This window comes from Chrysochloris asiatica, unplaced genomic scaffold, assembly GCF_000296735.1.
Source record: "Chrysochloris asiatica unplaced genomic scaffold, ChrAsi1.0 scaffold00138, whole genome shotgun sequence".
Classification (NCBI taxonomy): Eukaryota; Metazoa; Chordata; class Mammalia; order Afrosoricida; family Chrysochloridae; genus Chrysochloris; species Chrysochloris asiatica.
Window position 1 is genome coordinate 1,147,928 of NW_006408656.1, and position 17,406 is coordinate 1,165,333.

The window sequence follows — 17,406 nt, forward strand, 5'->3', positions numbered from 1 at the left end:
GAGACAGCCTAAGTGCTCATCAATGAAAGAATGAATAAACAAACTGTGGTTCATACACACAATGGAATATTATGCTACCTTGAAGAATAACAAGGCAGCTGCAAGCCACCTCATAACATGGATGAAACTTGAGAACATTATGCTGAGAGAAATTAGTCACAAAAGGAGAAATACTGCATAGGACCACTATTGTAAAAGATTAAGAAAAAGAACCCACCCTAAAAGGGGAAAGGAAAAAAAGTATTTGCTGATCACTGGGATATATGGGAGGAGGGGAGGAGAGGGTGGGGAAGATGGAGCACAGGGTAGTGAATAGACACAAGATAGCTTGGGAGGGGGAGCAATTCACAAGAAGTGGGAGGAGAATGAAAGAACAAGGCAGATGGGAAAACAGATAGGCAGGTTTGCATGGGCTAAGTGGGACAGAGGTAAATAATGATGTATGGACAACCTTGGAACCACAGGGCTCTGGGATACAGGGATTGAAGCATGATTTATCCGGTAAAAGAGGGGAAATATTGTTAAGATGCTTGGCGGTCTTTTGAAGCTTGGTTTCCTTTGCCTACTAATGTATAATAGACACTTGAAGGGGAGAGAAAGAACTAGCCAGAAATATCACAATAGAAAGATTGTAAGTCCATCTTCAGCCTATAACTGATTGGAACACCTTAAAGGGGGCTAGAACTTGCCCAGTGAAAGAGACTTCCTGTGGAGCCTTTGCATTGCATAAGACCATAGGTGGAATCCTCAAGCCCATCCAGAATCTTCTGAGGTGGGAAATTTCCACTTGAAAGGACAAGTAGACCAGCCTGGAGTGCTAGAAGAACAGAAGATACTTTGTGAAAGAAAGACTGGCAGGAAAAATCAAAAACAGTAACAGTAGTATGATTGACTACTATAAGAACAAGCAAGCTGTTCGCCCGGAAGCCATCAAGGCAAGTGGTCAGGTCCCCTCAGAGCAAACCCTCTTCCAAAACTAAGACTCAAGGGGAATATACGAGCAGGCATGTGGTCTGGCTGGTGACCACGTTGGTCACCGATAAGGGGAAGTGGTGGAAAAACAGCAATGAAGTTGTGAGTTACGTCTGACCACGTTCAATAGACTCCTGTGAACCCGGGTTAAGATCTGGTTGGCCAGCAGTATGGCAAGACCCAGGGACTGCTAGGCTCAGAGACAGTTACATGGCCACAGAGGACTACAGAGGACAGTGAAGTGTCCAGCTGATATGAAGTGAGGGGAGATGCACAAGAACACCCATACTTGCAGATAGTACCCACTTGACCTGGCTTCAATGGCTGGATGATCGGAACTCAACTAGAAGAAGAAAGAAAAGTTAAAAAAAAAAGAGTAATCCACTACAATTTGATGAAGTTGGCCTATACTTATGGATGTAGTAGTTCAAAAGAGGGAACAAATCTTTACAGCAAGGATCATTCCCACCCCCTTGGTACACAGGGTTGACAGAGATGGGCAACTTAGACAATCGCTACCCAGAATGGGGAGGCTACAAAAGTAAGAAGTGACTGGCTTACAAGCTTTCAAGAGGGAGCCTAGTTCCAGAGGAGGCGAAGGAAGGTAGACTCTCTATTGAGTGGTTTCCAATCTGTTGGGAAGGGGCTGATGAAAGGAGATGGGGATAAGACTATTGTGGTACAATAGTGAATAATTGCTATCAGGACTGACTATGAGGGTCGGAAATGTAAATGTAGACGTTTTGTAACAAAAGGAGGGGAGTGGTTGATTTTGCAGTCCAGGAACGGAAGTCCCTGGGACTATCAAGCAAGAAGAACGGAGTGTGGGACCCAGAGAAGCAGTGACACCAGAAATGGAGGCAGAGATGATAATGTGGAAATATGGAGCGGCTGGGGACTCTGGACTCACGGAGGAAGAGGGGCTGTGTGTGACTGCCGGGGGACAGGCTTGCAGGGTATACCCTTTAGTTGTTTGATGATGCATGGAGGGGACTGTAATCATTGCAATGAAACGAAATACAATAGGATGAATGTTAAACTGGTGTTCTCCAATGTAAACTATCACTTAATTCACAATAGAAACCAAAAAGAAAAAGAAAAACTGTAATTGTAGAAGATGTGTAACTAAAAGCAGGGAGTAGTTAATCCTTCCTTTTAGGAACAGATGGTCCCAAGACCATCAAGAAGTAGGAGCAACAGTAGAGCTTGGGATTCCTGCTTGGAAAAGCAGCAATGGCAGAGGCAGCGGCACAGAGAGACAGAGCAGCTTCGGATTGTAGGCCCACAGACTGTGCCTACTGGCTGGAGGCTGTCTTGCAGAATGTGTTCTCTGGATGTTTAAATGAACATTTATTTTTGTTTTGTTTTGTATGTGTACATCAACAACTTTTGCTTTGTTCATTTGTGACATATAAGATGTAAATGGGGCCAGTGCATTTTCAGTTGTACATGTTTTAATTTTATCTTCTTAGGCTTTACAACATTCTTTATTTGGATATTATGCATATAGTTTATAGGTGTCAAGTTGTTAAGGGTGGTCTGTAATAGTTAAGAGTTTTGTGTCAACTTGACTAGACCAGAATTTCCAGACGTTTAGTAGTTGAGATGTGCTTATTCCCAAGGTGATGAAACCTAATACAGTCATAATTAACTCTATGAAGGTGGCTATCAATTAAAGGGATATTTTCTTGGGGGTGTGGTCTGCTCCCAGTATAATGGACACACAGGGAAGGCTCCCTCTCTTCTGCTTTGGATCTGGGACTCTGCAATTGTAAGCTATTTTCTTAATAGTAAACTTCTCTTTGTATATATATACACACACACACACACACACAAATATATGTTTCATTGATTTTGCTTCTCTAGAAAACTCAGCCTAAACACAAGCCATTACAGTATAACAAACTGTCAGATGAGTGGTGGACAGATTAGGAAGGAGAAGTGAACTACTTCTGAATGGTTACCCACTGAATACTTTATGAATAGCAGCTAAACACAGTCAGATATGGTACCACAAGATGAGCCCTTCAGGTGGAAGGCACTCAATATACAACTGGGGAAGAGTTGCCTCCTCAAAGTAGAGTTGACCTTAATGATGTGAATGGAGCAAAACTTTAGGTACCTTCATTTACTGCTGGGGCACAACTCAAAGTGAAGAGAAACAGCTGTAAAACATCCATTAATAATCAGAATAGGAAATGTATGAAGTATGAATCTAGGAAAATTGGAAGTTCTCAGAAATGAAATGGAAAGCATAAAAATCAATATCCTAGCATTAGTGAGCTGAAATAGAATGGTACTGGCCATTTTTTAATCAGACAATCATATGGTTTACTATGCTGCAATATACAGATCCAAGAGGAATGGCATTGGATTCACTGTCAAAAAGTACATTTCAAAATCTATCTTGAAGTACAAGGCTCTCTATGATAGGATAATATCCATATACCTACAAGGAAGACCAGTTAATATCACTACTTATCAAATTTAGACACCAACTACTAAAAGCTAGTGATGATGAAATTGAAGAGTTCTACCAATTTCTTCAGTCTGAAATTGATCAAACACGCAATTAAGATGCAATTGATAATTACTGATGACTGAAATGGGAAAGTTGGAAACAAACAAGAAGAATCAGTAGTTGGAAAATATGGTCTTAGTTATAGAAATGATGCTGGGGATCACATGATATAATTTTGCAACATCAACAACTTATTATTGCAAATACCTTTTTTAAACAACATAAAAAACAACTATACACATGGACCTCACATGATGGAATACACATAAGACTACACCTGTGGGATAAGACAGTGGAGAAGCTTAATATCATCTTTTATAACAAGGTCAGGGGTCAACTGTGGAACAGACCATCAATTGTTCATATGCAAGTTCAGGCTGAAGCAGAAAAAAATTAAAACAAGTTGAAAAGAGCCAAAATATGATCATGAATATATCCCACATGAATTCAGAGACCATCTCAAGATGAGATTTGATGCATTAGGAGAAACTACTGGTCTCTCCATGCATGTAAGAAAGAAGAGTAAAGAAAATTGAAGCTACTTAGAATCAATTAGTCCAGTGGACCAATGGAGCATGTGAACGTCAGTCTCCACGACTCTGAGATCAGAAGAACTAGATGACACCTGGCTACCACTACCAAGTGTTCTGAAAAGGACCACATTAGAACATGCTGGATAGAGTAGGATAAAATGCAAAACAAAACTCAACTACAAACAAAGAAAAGGCCAGGTTTACTGGTCAGAAAGAGACTAGAGGAACCCCAGACTATGGCCCTTGATATTTTTCTTCAGTTCTTTCAGTTTGAGAAATGCGGAGCATGTTCTTCCTTTTTGGTTTTCTAATTCCATATCTTTGTACTTTTTGGATAATATTTGACTTCGTCTTCTCAAGCTGCCCTTTTGAAATTTTCTGTTCAGTTCTTTTACACCTTCATTTCCTCCATTTGTTTTAGCTTCTTCTGGCACCTAATTTTTTTTACTGTGATTTGAATGGTTTATAAAGGAGCATTGATTTTACATTCTACAGATCATACACTTTGTTTCATCTCAATGACTGCAATCCCCTCCACGCAGTAACAACTTCTTCCCTGTGGTTCTTATTTCCATTCCACCTTCCTTTTCAACCCTTCTGAACTTTGTCCTTAGGTAAATGTTGACTTTTGATCTTGAATGGTAAGAATATCTTCCTAGTGTTTTTGTCCCCACTATATACCTATCTACCACTTGGTTGATGCCTAAGACCTCTTTGAGGTGTTCAAGAGCAAAGGTATCAGTTTGAGGACTCAGGTGCACCTAACCCAAGTCATGGTATTTTCAACTGCCATATGTGCAGTTGGAACTGACTTGAGGGCACCTAACCACAACAGCATCCTTTGCCTTTCATTATATGCCCTACTCTTCATTCTTTGTAGACATGAAGAGTTTACTATTTACTACCCTTCAGGACTTGAGTACCCACAACTCCCCTCATTTTCTGTCTCCACCTTTAACCCCTAGACCACGCCTCAATTCTAGCTTAGAATCCCTTTCTATGTTCCCTAGGGTGAAGTCTAACAGAGATGCTCAGAGTATAGAGTGTGCTTCTAAGAGGGTAGGAGATTTTAGGTGTGGTCTTGAGCTGAAATTTGTATTAAAGGGAAAGGGCCAGCTCCTTGTCAAGGAGGCCAGGCCCTGGACTCACCAGAGATGTCAGAGAACTCTTCTGCCCTGAAATTCTGTTCCCCTTCTCTGGGGAGGCTGATGAAGGACTGCATGGCTGGGGCGAGGATGATGGCCCCACTGCTCGCCTGTCTAAGCAGACTTTCCAGGTACCTACAGATTGGCCAGGAGTGCACAGATTAGTGTTCAATTCCTTCTATCACTGTTTTCCACCACTACAACTGGGGTCAGAAGGCAAAAACCTGCTAAATTAAGCTGGAGTGGGGAGAAAAGGTTCAAAGAAGAAAATACAAAGCTCTAATTAACATCCCAAGCTGTTAGATCAAAAACAATTGGCAGAAATGTAATTCCACTTGACCTCTAATCTGCAGAGTATTCCTCTACACTGTCAAATGCACTGTATGCCTCTCCCCCGCCCCTGTTGTTTTCCAACTAATGTACTCCTCCCCTCACCCTTTGTCAGGTAAGACAGTCCTGACAACAAAAAAATTCCCACTAATTGGGCTCCTCTGAAATATATTTAGCCTCTCTAATGAGAACACTGGATTGAGTATCCAGGAATCCTGGAAGCCAATCTAAAATTGTAACTTCTTGCAGAGAGAAGTCCCATGAACAGTGGTCATCCAGTCTCCCAATACCGACCACCACTCCCTATCACCTCTGGGCAAGCTGAGAGGAGCAGGGATCCAGTCTTGTTGACAGAAGAGGACTCCTTCAACCCCTGCCACTTAACCAGGCTCTAGCTCTTGGCTCTTAGCTCTTAGCTCTAGCTCTAGCTCTTAGCTCAGTGTCTTAAAAGGTCACAAAGTAACTGCAGGTAGGCCAAGCCCAATTGCTACATGTGTCTTTTTTCTCCCTTTTAAAATCAGAATTAGTTGTCAACATTTCAGAGCTGAGAAATTTTACAGAAAAAAAAAAAAAAAAGATTTACATGGAACTCAGTGATTGCTACCTCCTTTAGAGGGACACACCCTCTCCCCCTAGTTTACAATACCTGCCTGGCCCATTTGGTATTTGTGTTTGCGAATAACATTTCATTCTAATCTCCTGCTCAATCGTCTCATCACTGCAGCCAGCCACCTACTGAGTTGATATTGAATTAAGAGCGCCGCCCAGTGGCTTGGGGAGGTAGAAATCTGGCTCCCTTCCATTACTTAAAATCTCAAAAGAAATCGTTAGGATTCCCACCTCCTCCGGATTTAGTGACGAGTTCCCTTCCTTATTAAGAACAGCCTGTCAGACTCGACGTGGGGATAAGGAGATAGAGAGATGGTGGTGCACCGAATGGTCTTCAGAAGGAGAAGTTGGGGTAAAAAGAGAAATAAGAGAATTTCAGAAAGAGGAAGAAAAAATATTTGAAATTCAAAAAGAAGGTTAATAATTAGAGATTAAAATGAAAGAGGTCAAACAGTTGCAGGGTTAAAAAAAAAACTAAACTGTTGCAGGGTAAGTTGATGGATGTTAAAAGAAGGTGAGAAGGAAGCCTTTCAGTGAATACACAGAGATCAGCATTTGCCTCAGTTTACTACTCTAACCTTCAAGCAGAAATAAGCCTCCATTTTAGGGAGACCCGGAGTCCTTATATGGCACTTTGGGTTAACGTGCTGGACTGCAAGATTGGTTTGAACTGCAAGGTCAGTAGATCAAGCTCACCAGCCACTCCTCGGAAACCCTGTAAAGGGTTGCTATAAGTTGGAACTGACTCAATGGCACTTAACAACAGCAATGATCATGGAGGAGTCCTAGTGTGTCACTGTAGGAGAAGCACTCGGCCACAATAGTGGTTTGAACCACAAGGTCAGCAGTTCAAACTTATCACCCACTCCTCAGAAACCCTACACAGGGTTGCTATGTGTCAGAACTGATTTGACAGCACTTAACAACAACAACAAATGCCTATGGAAGCTAAAATGCTTGGACTTTCTTGGACGCTGAGGTCCTACCGTGTAAAGGAGCACACACTAACAGGGAGGTAAGGAGTGGGAGAAGATAAGCAACACTGACCAATTTGTGTAGAGAGTGGTGATAGTTTGCTCCCCAGATGAGTCCAGTGGCTGTGTCTGCTGCAGGAGGGCATTGCGGATGACTCTGGAAGCGTCTGCACCCAAAAACTGGGCCAGTGACTGTATGAACCCAATGTACGCTTTGACTCCTGCCAACAGCTCAGAAGGCCTTAAAATCTCCTGGGTAGTAGAGTTGTAGCCAGCCAGCCACACGATGGCTCTGGGTGATAAAAATCATAATTATAATAATGATAAACATAACAACATTTATGAAATGCATACTGTGTTCCACACATTATGCTGTGGTTTTACTACATTGCAATGTATCACTTAAGGAGTCCTAGTGGGACTATTCATTAGATTTTCAGTGACTAAATATTCAGAACTAGTTGTGTGGCAACAGTAGTGAGGTTGGCCCATGATTGGGTAGTGTTTCGTTCTGCTGTGCATAAGGTTGCTATGACTCAGTACCGACTTGATGACACTTAACAACAACAGCAACAAAAAAGTGGGATTATGAGTTAGGCATTGGGCTTGCAAACCTCAAGGTCACTGGTTCAAACCCACCAGTCATTATGCAGGAAAAAGATGACTTTGTCTACTCCCATAAAGATGTATTAGTCTTGGAAACCCTATGCAGGGCCACTATAAGTCAGAATCAACTTGATGTCAGTGTGCTACTGTCTTTCTTGAACCTCAGAGTAACCCAATAAGGCAAGTACAATTTTTATTCTCATTTTACAGACGAGGAAATTGACAAGGCAGTATTAAACCACTTGCTGAAGATCACACAGCTGGCAAGTGGCAGATCTGGGACTTAATCCAATAACACTTTGTTCCTAACCACTATGCTCATCTGTCTCCTCTGGAGAAATTCAGTCAGGCAGTAAAAGGTCTGGGCTCCCAAGTTCTATCTGACTCTAAGTCCTGAGGGCTCACACCACCTACATTTTCAATGCCAGTATTTGTCTTCTCTCCTTGGAAAAAAATTGTTCCAACTACTGTCAGAAATGGAAAATCACACCCAGAAATCCCTGGGAATGCAGTGTAATACTCAAGTGGACAAGGGAGCCAGAACTGGATAGAGAGCAAGCTTGGCTGGCATGCAGCTATGTAACTGCCTACACCGTAATATTTCAGGCACACACCAAGAAGGCCCTCCTCATGGACCCCAAGTCTTTCTAAACACCTTCCACAGATACTTGAGATTTTAATGGGTAAGAACTAGATTGCTAACTGAAAGGTTAGAGGTTCAAATCCACCAGTCACTCCCTGGGTGATGTATTCTCATAAAGATTACAGTCTAGGAAACCTTATAGGGCAGGCACACAACAACTTTGACCTCTGGCTTTTTTCCTTGTTCAATGCAAATAGTAGAGAAAAAACACACTTCCAAGTTTTTGCCTGTCACTTGCGTATCAGTAAGGAACCTTCGTGGCAGTTCAAAACCCACCAGTTGCTCCATGGAAGAAAAATGAGACTGTCCACTCTTCTAGAGCAGTTCTACTCTGTCCTATAGTGTCATCATAAGTAGAAATCATTTGATGGCAGTCAGTTTTAATTCTCAATATGAATGAGTCCCTAGGTGATGCAAGTGATTAACACCTTTGGCTGACAATGGAAAGGTTGAGGTTCTGAAGGTTCACGTCTACCCAGAAGCAACTTGGAAGAAAGGTCTGGCAATCTACTTCCAAAAAATCACTCATTAAAAACTCTTTGAAGCACAGTTCTACTCTGACATAGATGGGGTCACCATGAGTTAGAAGTGACTTAACAGCAACTGGACTTTTTATGAATGAGTTTATCATGTTCTTCCTATAGAAGAAGGTGTTTTATTGTTGCTTTAGAAAATTTTTATGGCAGGAGGAGAATGGAACAGGATGGCCTACTCACCAAATGCAAGGGAAAAGAGAGGAGGTACCACTTAGGTACCACTTGAAACAAATGAAAACAGAACAGACTGGGGACAAATCAAATCTAAGAGTTTTCACTGAGCTCAAACCTCAAGGTCAACCATGGGGCTTTGGGAATAAATACATCAATGAAGAAAAGTGTCAGAGATATTCAGGGAAAATTCAAACAGCATACCCAAGGCATGGAACCTACCACCAACTCCTAAAGATCTGCATATGAACAATTATCAAACTGTCCTCTTGACAATATATATGACTCTGAGTTACTTCCTTCCATATCATTAATATGTACATAATGAATATTAACTAATGTTACGATCACATAAGTAAAATCCTCATTTTAAAATAAATCTGGATTTCCTACAATTAAAACAGACTCCTCACTGATCTCCCTGTTCCACCCTTGACCCCCTAGTGCAACCAGAGTGATCTTGCTGAAATAGTAAGTCAGAACCTATTATTCCTCTGCTCAAATCCCCCAACTCACTCAGAAGGATTACCAACTCACTCAGAAGAAAGGTCAAAGTCCTTACAATGACATATTTTGTTGTTGTTGTAAGTGCCATCGAGTCAGTTCTGACTCATTGCGACCCTGTATAGGGTTTTCAAGGAGCAACTGGTGGGTTTTAACTACAGACCCAGTAGTTCACAGTCCAGTGCTGATCCTACAGTGCTATACCAGGACACATAAGCATCTATATAGTCTGCAATTTCCTCACCCTCTGTGACCTCATGTTTGACCAGTCTCCCCCAGGCTCATTCTACTCCAGCCACATTGGGCTCCTCCAGGTCCCTTTAACATACCAGGTCTATTCCCACCTCAGAACCTTTCACTTGTTATTTCCTCTGCCTCAAATGCTCTTTGCCCTGATCACCACATGGCTGGTGATCAATGTAAAATTGTATGTATGTAAAATTGCAACATATCTACTCATATACTCACACACTTCCTATCTCCCTGCTTTATTTTTCTGATTCACATTCATCACTACAATATGCTATATATTTTACTTTCTTATTTTGTCTATCTACCCCACTAGAATGCAAGCTTCATGGAGTTAAAGAGTTTTATTTGTTTTGTATTCTGCTGTATCAATGGCTTCTGCAACAGTGCTGGCACACAATAAATATTTGCTGAATGAATGCACTACTTTCCCAAAACAAAACATAGAAGACTAGAGGATTATCTATAATAATTTCCATTCCCATGCCCCTGATTTCCGATGACAATGCCCAATTCCAGTATTATGGGTGTTTCTCCTACATGGGACAGTGGGGGCAAAAGAAAGAAGAGCAAAGCAGAAGGAAAGGAATTCATTTTACTGAGGCCTATTAGATGTACGAAACTGTATTAATTTTATCTTTAATTGTCAATTGGCTGTAATGTAAATATCATTCCTATTTCATAAGAAAGGAAATTAAGGCTCAGCCAGGTTAGCTAATGACAGGGATATCAATACAAATTTTCTGACAACAAAGGTACTGTTCAGTCTACAAAACCAGTAATAATCAATTCTGATTCTACATCAAAACTGTTTACACAGATTTGGGTGGGGTTTTTTTATTATTATTTGTTATTTATTGAGACAGACTCTATCAGAATTTTCAGGAAATGACAGAACTGCCAAGATGAGTCTGAAAGAAAACATTTTTAAGAACTACCATATTATGCAAACACAGAAAACAAGGAAAGAGCAATACCTGTTGAGTCTGGCCTCCAGGTGGCTGCTGAGATACTCAGAAGGGAAGATACTATGTTCAAACACAGAAAAACTGTGTACATGATTCATTGTCAGTGCCAATTCCGTCAAACTGAGGTGTAGCTTGTCCATGCTGGGTTTAAAATTGAGAAAGTAAAATAAGCCCTGATTACAGGTTTAGTACTGCCAACTAGTATCTGGGAAGGATCTGCAGACTCATGACCTTTAATCTTCTAGGGATGCTCAGCCTAAAATAGCACACACTGATGCTAACATCAAATGCAAAGCAGAAAATTCACATTTAAGTGCTTTTCCATATCTGTTCATTCCCCCACTGTCATTTCCACATTCTTTGCTGTATCACCGTCCCTCTTCCCGTCTCCCCCTTCTTTGATTCAGTGCCCAGTTGACCCTCTGGAGTCAAGGTCCTCACGTGGTGACAATGCTGCGGTTCTTCCGGTGACTCTCAGCTCCTGGCTTGTCCTTCTCAGGCTCTCCCTTTCTGGGAACCTGCCTCTGCTTCATGGTTTTCTTGTTCTTGGCCTTGCTGATGGTAGTGGCACAATGCTTAGGTAAAAGCTTTACAAACAAACACAAGAACAGGTGAATGAAGAAACAAGGTTAGTTTCTGAACAGAAAACCTATTTGGCACTAAGCATTACAGTATTATAAAGGCCATCTTTAACAGGAGACAAAAGAAGCTCTGGTGGTGCAATGGGTTAAGTGTTGGTATGCTGACCAAAAGGCCAGCAATTAAAACCTACCAGCTGCTCTGTGAGAGAAATACAGGCAATCTGCTTTTATAAAGTTTTATTATTGTTGTTAAGTGTGGCAAGTCAATTCTGACTCACAGCAACCCTGTACAAGGGTTCCTGAGGAGCAACTGGTGGTTTGAATCGCCAATCTTGTAGTTAACAGTCCAGTGCTTATCCTACAGCGCCACACCTCAGAAATGCTATGGAGTAGTTCTACCCTGTCCTATAGGGTCACTATGAATCAGACTGATTTGATAACTGTAAGTTTGGTTTGGTTTGGTGCACATGCACACACACACACACACACACACACACACACACACAAGAGTAGGTCAAAAAGTATTGCTACTCGGGTTCCAGTTCATACATGCCCGGGTTTATTCTAAACAAAATGTGTTAAATAGTAATCAGTGGATGGCTGCAGACAAGTTCTCTCAGTAATACACCTGCTTTAGTCTAATTAGGGTGTCTTCAAATAAAAGAGCCAAGCAAAACAGTGGCTTCCAAGATCTGCTGGGCCAGTTATGGATGCATCTGCTCAAAACTTCAACCAGAATGAAAGGATTTTTTGCATCATGGAACAAGCTTATTTCATCAGTGCACTGGGTTGTTAGGGATGGGCATCTAGACAATGACTATAAAAAATGTGGAGGCTATTCTTTGGATGGCGGCTGTTTATGCTGGACGTGTGGCCAGAGATGGGCAAGGATCATGTGGAACCTCAACAACCTAAGACAGAGCCATTGCCATGCTGCAATGAGTTTCGATGAAGGGTAAGACTGAGGAATTCGCACTGACGGCCGAGGAATTCGCACTGACGGCCTAAGACAGGCAGCATCCCTTAAACAAATAATAAATAAGGGGGAATCTGATGCAGACCGTGCAGACCCGGTCAGGAGTTCAAGTCCCTGTGGGCCCAAGCGTTGCTGACCGTCCAAACCATAGGCTCTGAGGATCAGACTTTAGCCACCTAGCAGACATAGCAAAATGTCCCTTATCTGATTATTCAGTTATGCTGGTTAGTAATTCCATACATGAGCCCTGGATACCCACAGATAAATGTAAAAACCTTCTCTAAAAGCCGAGACTGTAAATTCCAAAAAGGCAAAGTTTTTCCCCCAAAAAAAGCTAAAGAGGATAGAGAGAAACTCTGTTAACTGATGGTATGTGGAGGGGATTATAATCAATGTAATGAAACAAGGTATATGAATGTTTGAATGTGAAACCGATGATGTGCCCTGAAAACTTTCACTCAATCCACAATAAAAACCTTAAAAAAAAAAAAAAAAATGTGGAGGCTATAAAGGCATGAAGTGGCTGGCTTACAAGCTTTCACAAGTATGCTTAGTTTCAGAATGAGGGTGGTAAAAAAAAAATCTTACAGGACACAGTTCTACTTTGACACATGTGAGTCAGAGTGACTCAATAGCAACTGATAACTGGTTTGTATATAAAAACATGGAGTCTTAATTTATGTAAGGATCACAATATTTGGGGAAAGGATCAATATATATAGTCACCTTAATCTAATCATATTCTAATATATCAAAATTTTAATAAAAAAATTATCGTAGAATGTGCTCAGATTCAGAATATATATTGCTGTTGTTGCTAAGTACCGTGGAGTTGGTTCCGACTCATAGTGACTCTGCACAGGGTTTCCGAGGCTGTAAATCTCAAAGGAGCAGAAAGCTTCATCTTTCTCCTACAGAATGGCTGGTAGTTTCAAACTGCTGACCTTGAGGTTAGCAGCCCGAGTCTAACTACTATGCTACCAGAGGTCCTCAGAATATACAGTAGAATGCTATATATTTGCTACTCAAATTGGTACCATAAAAATTACAAGAGAAAATGATATAAGAACAGTATTATTTTCACAAACTAGACCAGTCTTACTAATTGGATGGAGACTGGTGAAACTTCTGAGACTACAGCCCTGAGTCACCCTTCAGGTCTGGAAATGAACTCATCCCATAACTAAGTTTTCAGTCAAACAATAGTCAGGTCCATAGGGGAACAACGACACTAGGGAAGTACGCACTCCTTAAAATAACTAACCACTTGAGACCAAAAAGGTAACATTTACCCAAGGACAAAGTTCAGAAGGGTTAGGAAAGAAAAAGGAACGGAATTATAAACACAAGGAGGAAGTGGGATAAGTGATGTTACATTGTGAGGATTGCAATCAGTGACATGAAATAAAATGTGTATGAATTGTGAATGAACAACTGATCCGTCCCCAGAAACAACACAGGCAAGTAGGGAATGGGGTAACATATACAGAGTCTTAAAAGAAAAGAACTGTCAACCAGGTATAATACATCCAGAAAAATTGGCATTCAAAAACGAGGATGAAATTAGGACATTTTAAAGAAAAATTAAGGGAATTTGTAACTACTAGACCAACCTTACAAGAAATATCAAAGGGAGCTCTCCAGAAAGAAAACTAACTAGACCAGCCAACCAATCTCAAAGTATTGACACGTAACACATACAAAAACAAAATGAACTTAAAATGTGATTACAGGGAATTCAGGATACAAAGCTGTAATTGGCAGTAACATTAACACAAGAAAGGGAATGATGGGTGTAGAAACAGAATTTTCACACGCCAAGGAAATTGAGGTGGTTTCAATATATAACGTTGTAAATGTAGATGTTAAATTTGTAAACCTTATTGTAGCCATAAAGTATGTAACTCTACTCACCAAAGTAAAGAAGGGAAACCAAGACTCACTAAATAAATGGGGAAATCTGTTTTTAAAAACTCAGCATTAATGATAAAAAGGAACAAGAAGCCATCAACCTCATCAAGCCAAAAATCTGTGACAAAATGACTGAAGTAAATTCTCTATTGTGATTACAGTGACTATAAATGAACTAAATGAGCCATTCAAGAGCCATAGTGGCAGAATAGTTTTTAAATGTGACCCACCCATATGTTGTCTATGTTGACACATAGGCATCACAGGTTAAAAATCAAAGGATGGGGAAACAATACCAAGCAAACAGTAATAAGCAGGGACCAGGAGCAGCAATGTTATAGAATAAAAGAATCAATTAGCCAAGCAGTGTGAACCCCAAAATAGATAAAGAAAACACTTAGAATTAAAAGAGGATGTACATCTATAAAAATACTTGGAGATTTTAACACACTATTTCTAGATTGACAGAGCTAGAAAGAAAGTGAATGAAGAAACAGAAGATCTGAATAACATCAACAGACAAAGCCCACCACTCCATAGTAGCAAATAGACTATTTTACAGCAGAAAGTTTCAATAAATTTTGAAATATTGAAACCATACAAAACATCTTCTCTAATCATAATAGAATGAAGCCAAAAAAATCAATAAAGAAAAATAAGGAAAGATAAATACATTCATGGAAACTAAATGGCCCTATGAGTGGGTCATGGAAGAACTAAAAAGTTAAAGTTAAAAGCTACTTAGAATAATTAAAGTGATATCACAACTACCAAAACCACAAGTAGTTGTGAAACATCAGCTCAGTAAAATTCAAAGATATAATAATACTAAGACATTAGGCAAATCTGCTGCACAAGACCTTTTTATAGTGTTGAAGAGCAAAGATGTCAGCTTGAGGACTAAAGTACACCTGACCCAAGCCACGGCATTTTCAATAACCTCATATGCATGCAAAAAAAAAAAAAAAATTGGACAGTGAATAAGGAAGATCATAGAAGAATTGATGCATCTGAGTTATGGTGTTGGAGGAGAATATTGAAAGTACCATGGGCTGCCAAAAGAACAAATAGATCTGTGTTGGAAGAGGTGCAGCCAGAGTGCTCCTTGGATGCCAGGATAACCAAACTTCATCTCTCATACATCGGACATATTGTCAGGAGGGACCCGTTGCTGGAGGAGGATATCATGTTTTGTAAGGTGGAGGGTCAGAGAAAAAGAGGAAGACCCCCAGCGAGATGGACTGGCAAAGTGGTAGCATCAGTGGACTTAAGCGTGGCACCGATTGTGAAGTTAACCCAAGACCAAAAACAGTCTTTCATTCTGTTGTGCATAGGGTCGCTTTAGGGTCCCTATGAGTAGGTCCAACTTGATGGCACCTAACAACAACAACAACAACAACAAGACATTAATTTCCATTTTTACTGTGTTGATATTTGCACTCATGGCACAAATACATTGAGCAAAATTACTCGGATCTTAGCCCAAACCTAACATTTTAAAATTGAAATTTAAAACACTTATGTGTATTTTTTTTTCTTTAAATGCCAGTTTCACTTAAGAATATAGCTGATGAAGACATAATTATTTTTATTACGTTTTGGCCCTAGAGTACACATCTCTTTAGAATGCATGTGACAAATGAGATGGACAGTTACTGTGCTTTGCTGCACATCCAAATACAGTTTAATTGCAGATGTGTGACTGAGCTATGAGTAGACCTAGCCACTTTTTACAGACCATTTTTGTTTGAAAGAATGACTAACAACCAATGGTTGTTTAAACATAAGCATTTTGACGACATTTTCTCAAATGAATATTGTCACTTCAAAAAACAACTGATAGTATTTACTATCATGAGAAAAACGCAAGCTTTTATGGATAACCATGAACTTGGCAGCCTTTCAGCAGATGAGAGGTGGTGACATTGGCAAATGTAAACTTTTTGATCTTGCTTATTATCATATGCCAACTTTAGAAGTTCTGCATTACTTAGTGAAGCAATACTTTCCAAATGATATGGCAAAGTTATGCACAGCTAAAAATCCACTCTCTGTGACACCAGTTTATTTTAATGCAATAGTACAAAAAAAATATTAATGTGGTTTGAGACTTCATTTTAGCTCACCTTTAAGAAGCTACCATGTCAGGTTTTGGTGTAGTATTAAAGAAATGTATTCACAGTTACCTGAAATGTTATTAAAATCTTTCTTTTCTCTTTAACCTAAAACATCCCCTAAAGTCTTAAGACCAAACAGTTTAGCTTTAACTAGAATGTATGCCTGAGCATTTTGCTCTTTTAAGAACTGTATGTATCAAATTGACAACAGGAATTCAAAAGATTACGTAGCAGTCTATGGGGCAGTGAGTTTGTCAATGGGAGAGGAACAATCCAGAAAAGGAGGGTGAGAATGGTTGTACAACTCAAAGAATGTCATCAATGTTATGAAATGTACATGTTGGTCTATGTTTTACTGTATATTTTTTCAACAAAATAAAACTGTGTTTTCTTTTTAAAAACAAAAACTGATCAGTTCTGTAAACCTCCACCCAATGCACAATGTTGGTGGTGGTGGTTATGCCATGGAGTCGGTTCTGACTCATAGAAACCCTGCATAAGGTTTCTGAGGCTATATTCTTTACAGGAGCAGAAAGCCTCATCTTTCTCCCATGGAACGGGTGGTAGTTTCAAACCGCTGACCTTGAGGTTAGCAGCCTGACTCATAACCACTATACTAAAAAGTTTAACTTAAAAAAAAAAAAAAAAAAGAGGACCTTAGGTGGAATCTTGAGTCCCATCCACAACCTTGTGAGATGAGACATTACCACTAGAAAGGACAAGCACACTGGAACAGCTACAGTGACAGAAGATACATCTTCATGATGAACCTGACCTATACTCAGAGCAGTAGTTACTCTAAATACCAACAGAGAGGGAAAGAGTCTTCAAATCAAGTATCAATGCTATCCGCTCTGTGCACAGGGTAGATAGGGATGGGCAACTTAGACATTGGCTATCTAAAATGAGGGGGCAATAAAGGCATTAAGTGACTGGCTTACAAGGTTTCAAGAGGCAGCTTAGTTAAGAGTGTGGGGGGAAAGAAAGAGTCCCCACTGAATAGTTATCATCTTGTCTAGATGGGTCTGGTGAAAGGAGATGGGGATAAGATTCGTAAGAT

At 40.2% G+C, this 17,406-nt stretch overlaps 1 protein-coding gene across 2 annotated transcripts in view; it reads right to left on the reverse strand.

Moving 5' to 3' along the window:
* The window catches only part of NCKAP1L (NCK-associated protein 1-like), a 75,766-nt gene that overhangs the window by 27,609 nt on the left and 30,751 nt on the right, over positions 1 to 17,406 (reverse strand). For both annotated transcript variants that reach the window (XM_006869921.1, XM_006869922.1), the window contains 4 exons: positions 11,203 to 11,348; positions 10,771 to 10,902; positions 7,158 to 7,376; positions 5,176 to 5,306 (listed from right to left, as the gene is read on the reverse strand). In XM_006869921.1, coding sequence (XP_006869983.1) covers positions 5,176 to 5,306; positions 7,158 to 7,376; positions 10,771 to 10,902; positions 11,203 to 11,348 — 628 coding nt within the window. The remainder of the gene's footprint in view (positions 1 to 5,175; positions 5,307 to 7,157; positions 7,377 to 10,770; positions 10,903 to 11,202; positions 11,349 to 17,406) is intronic.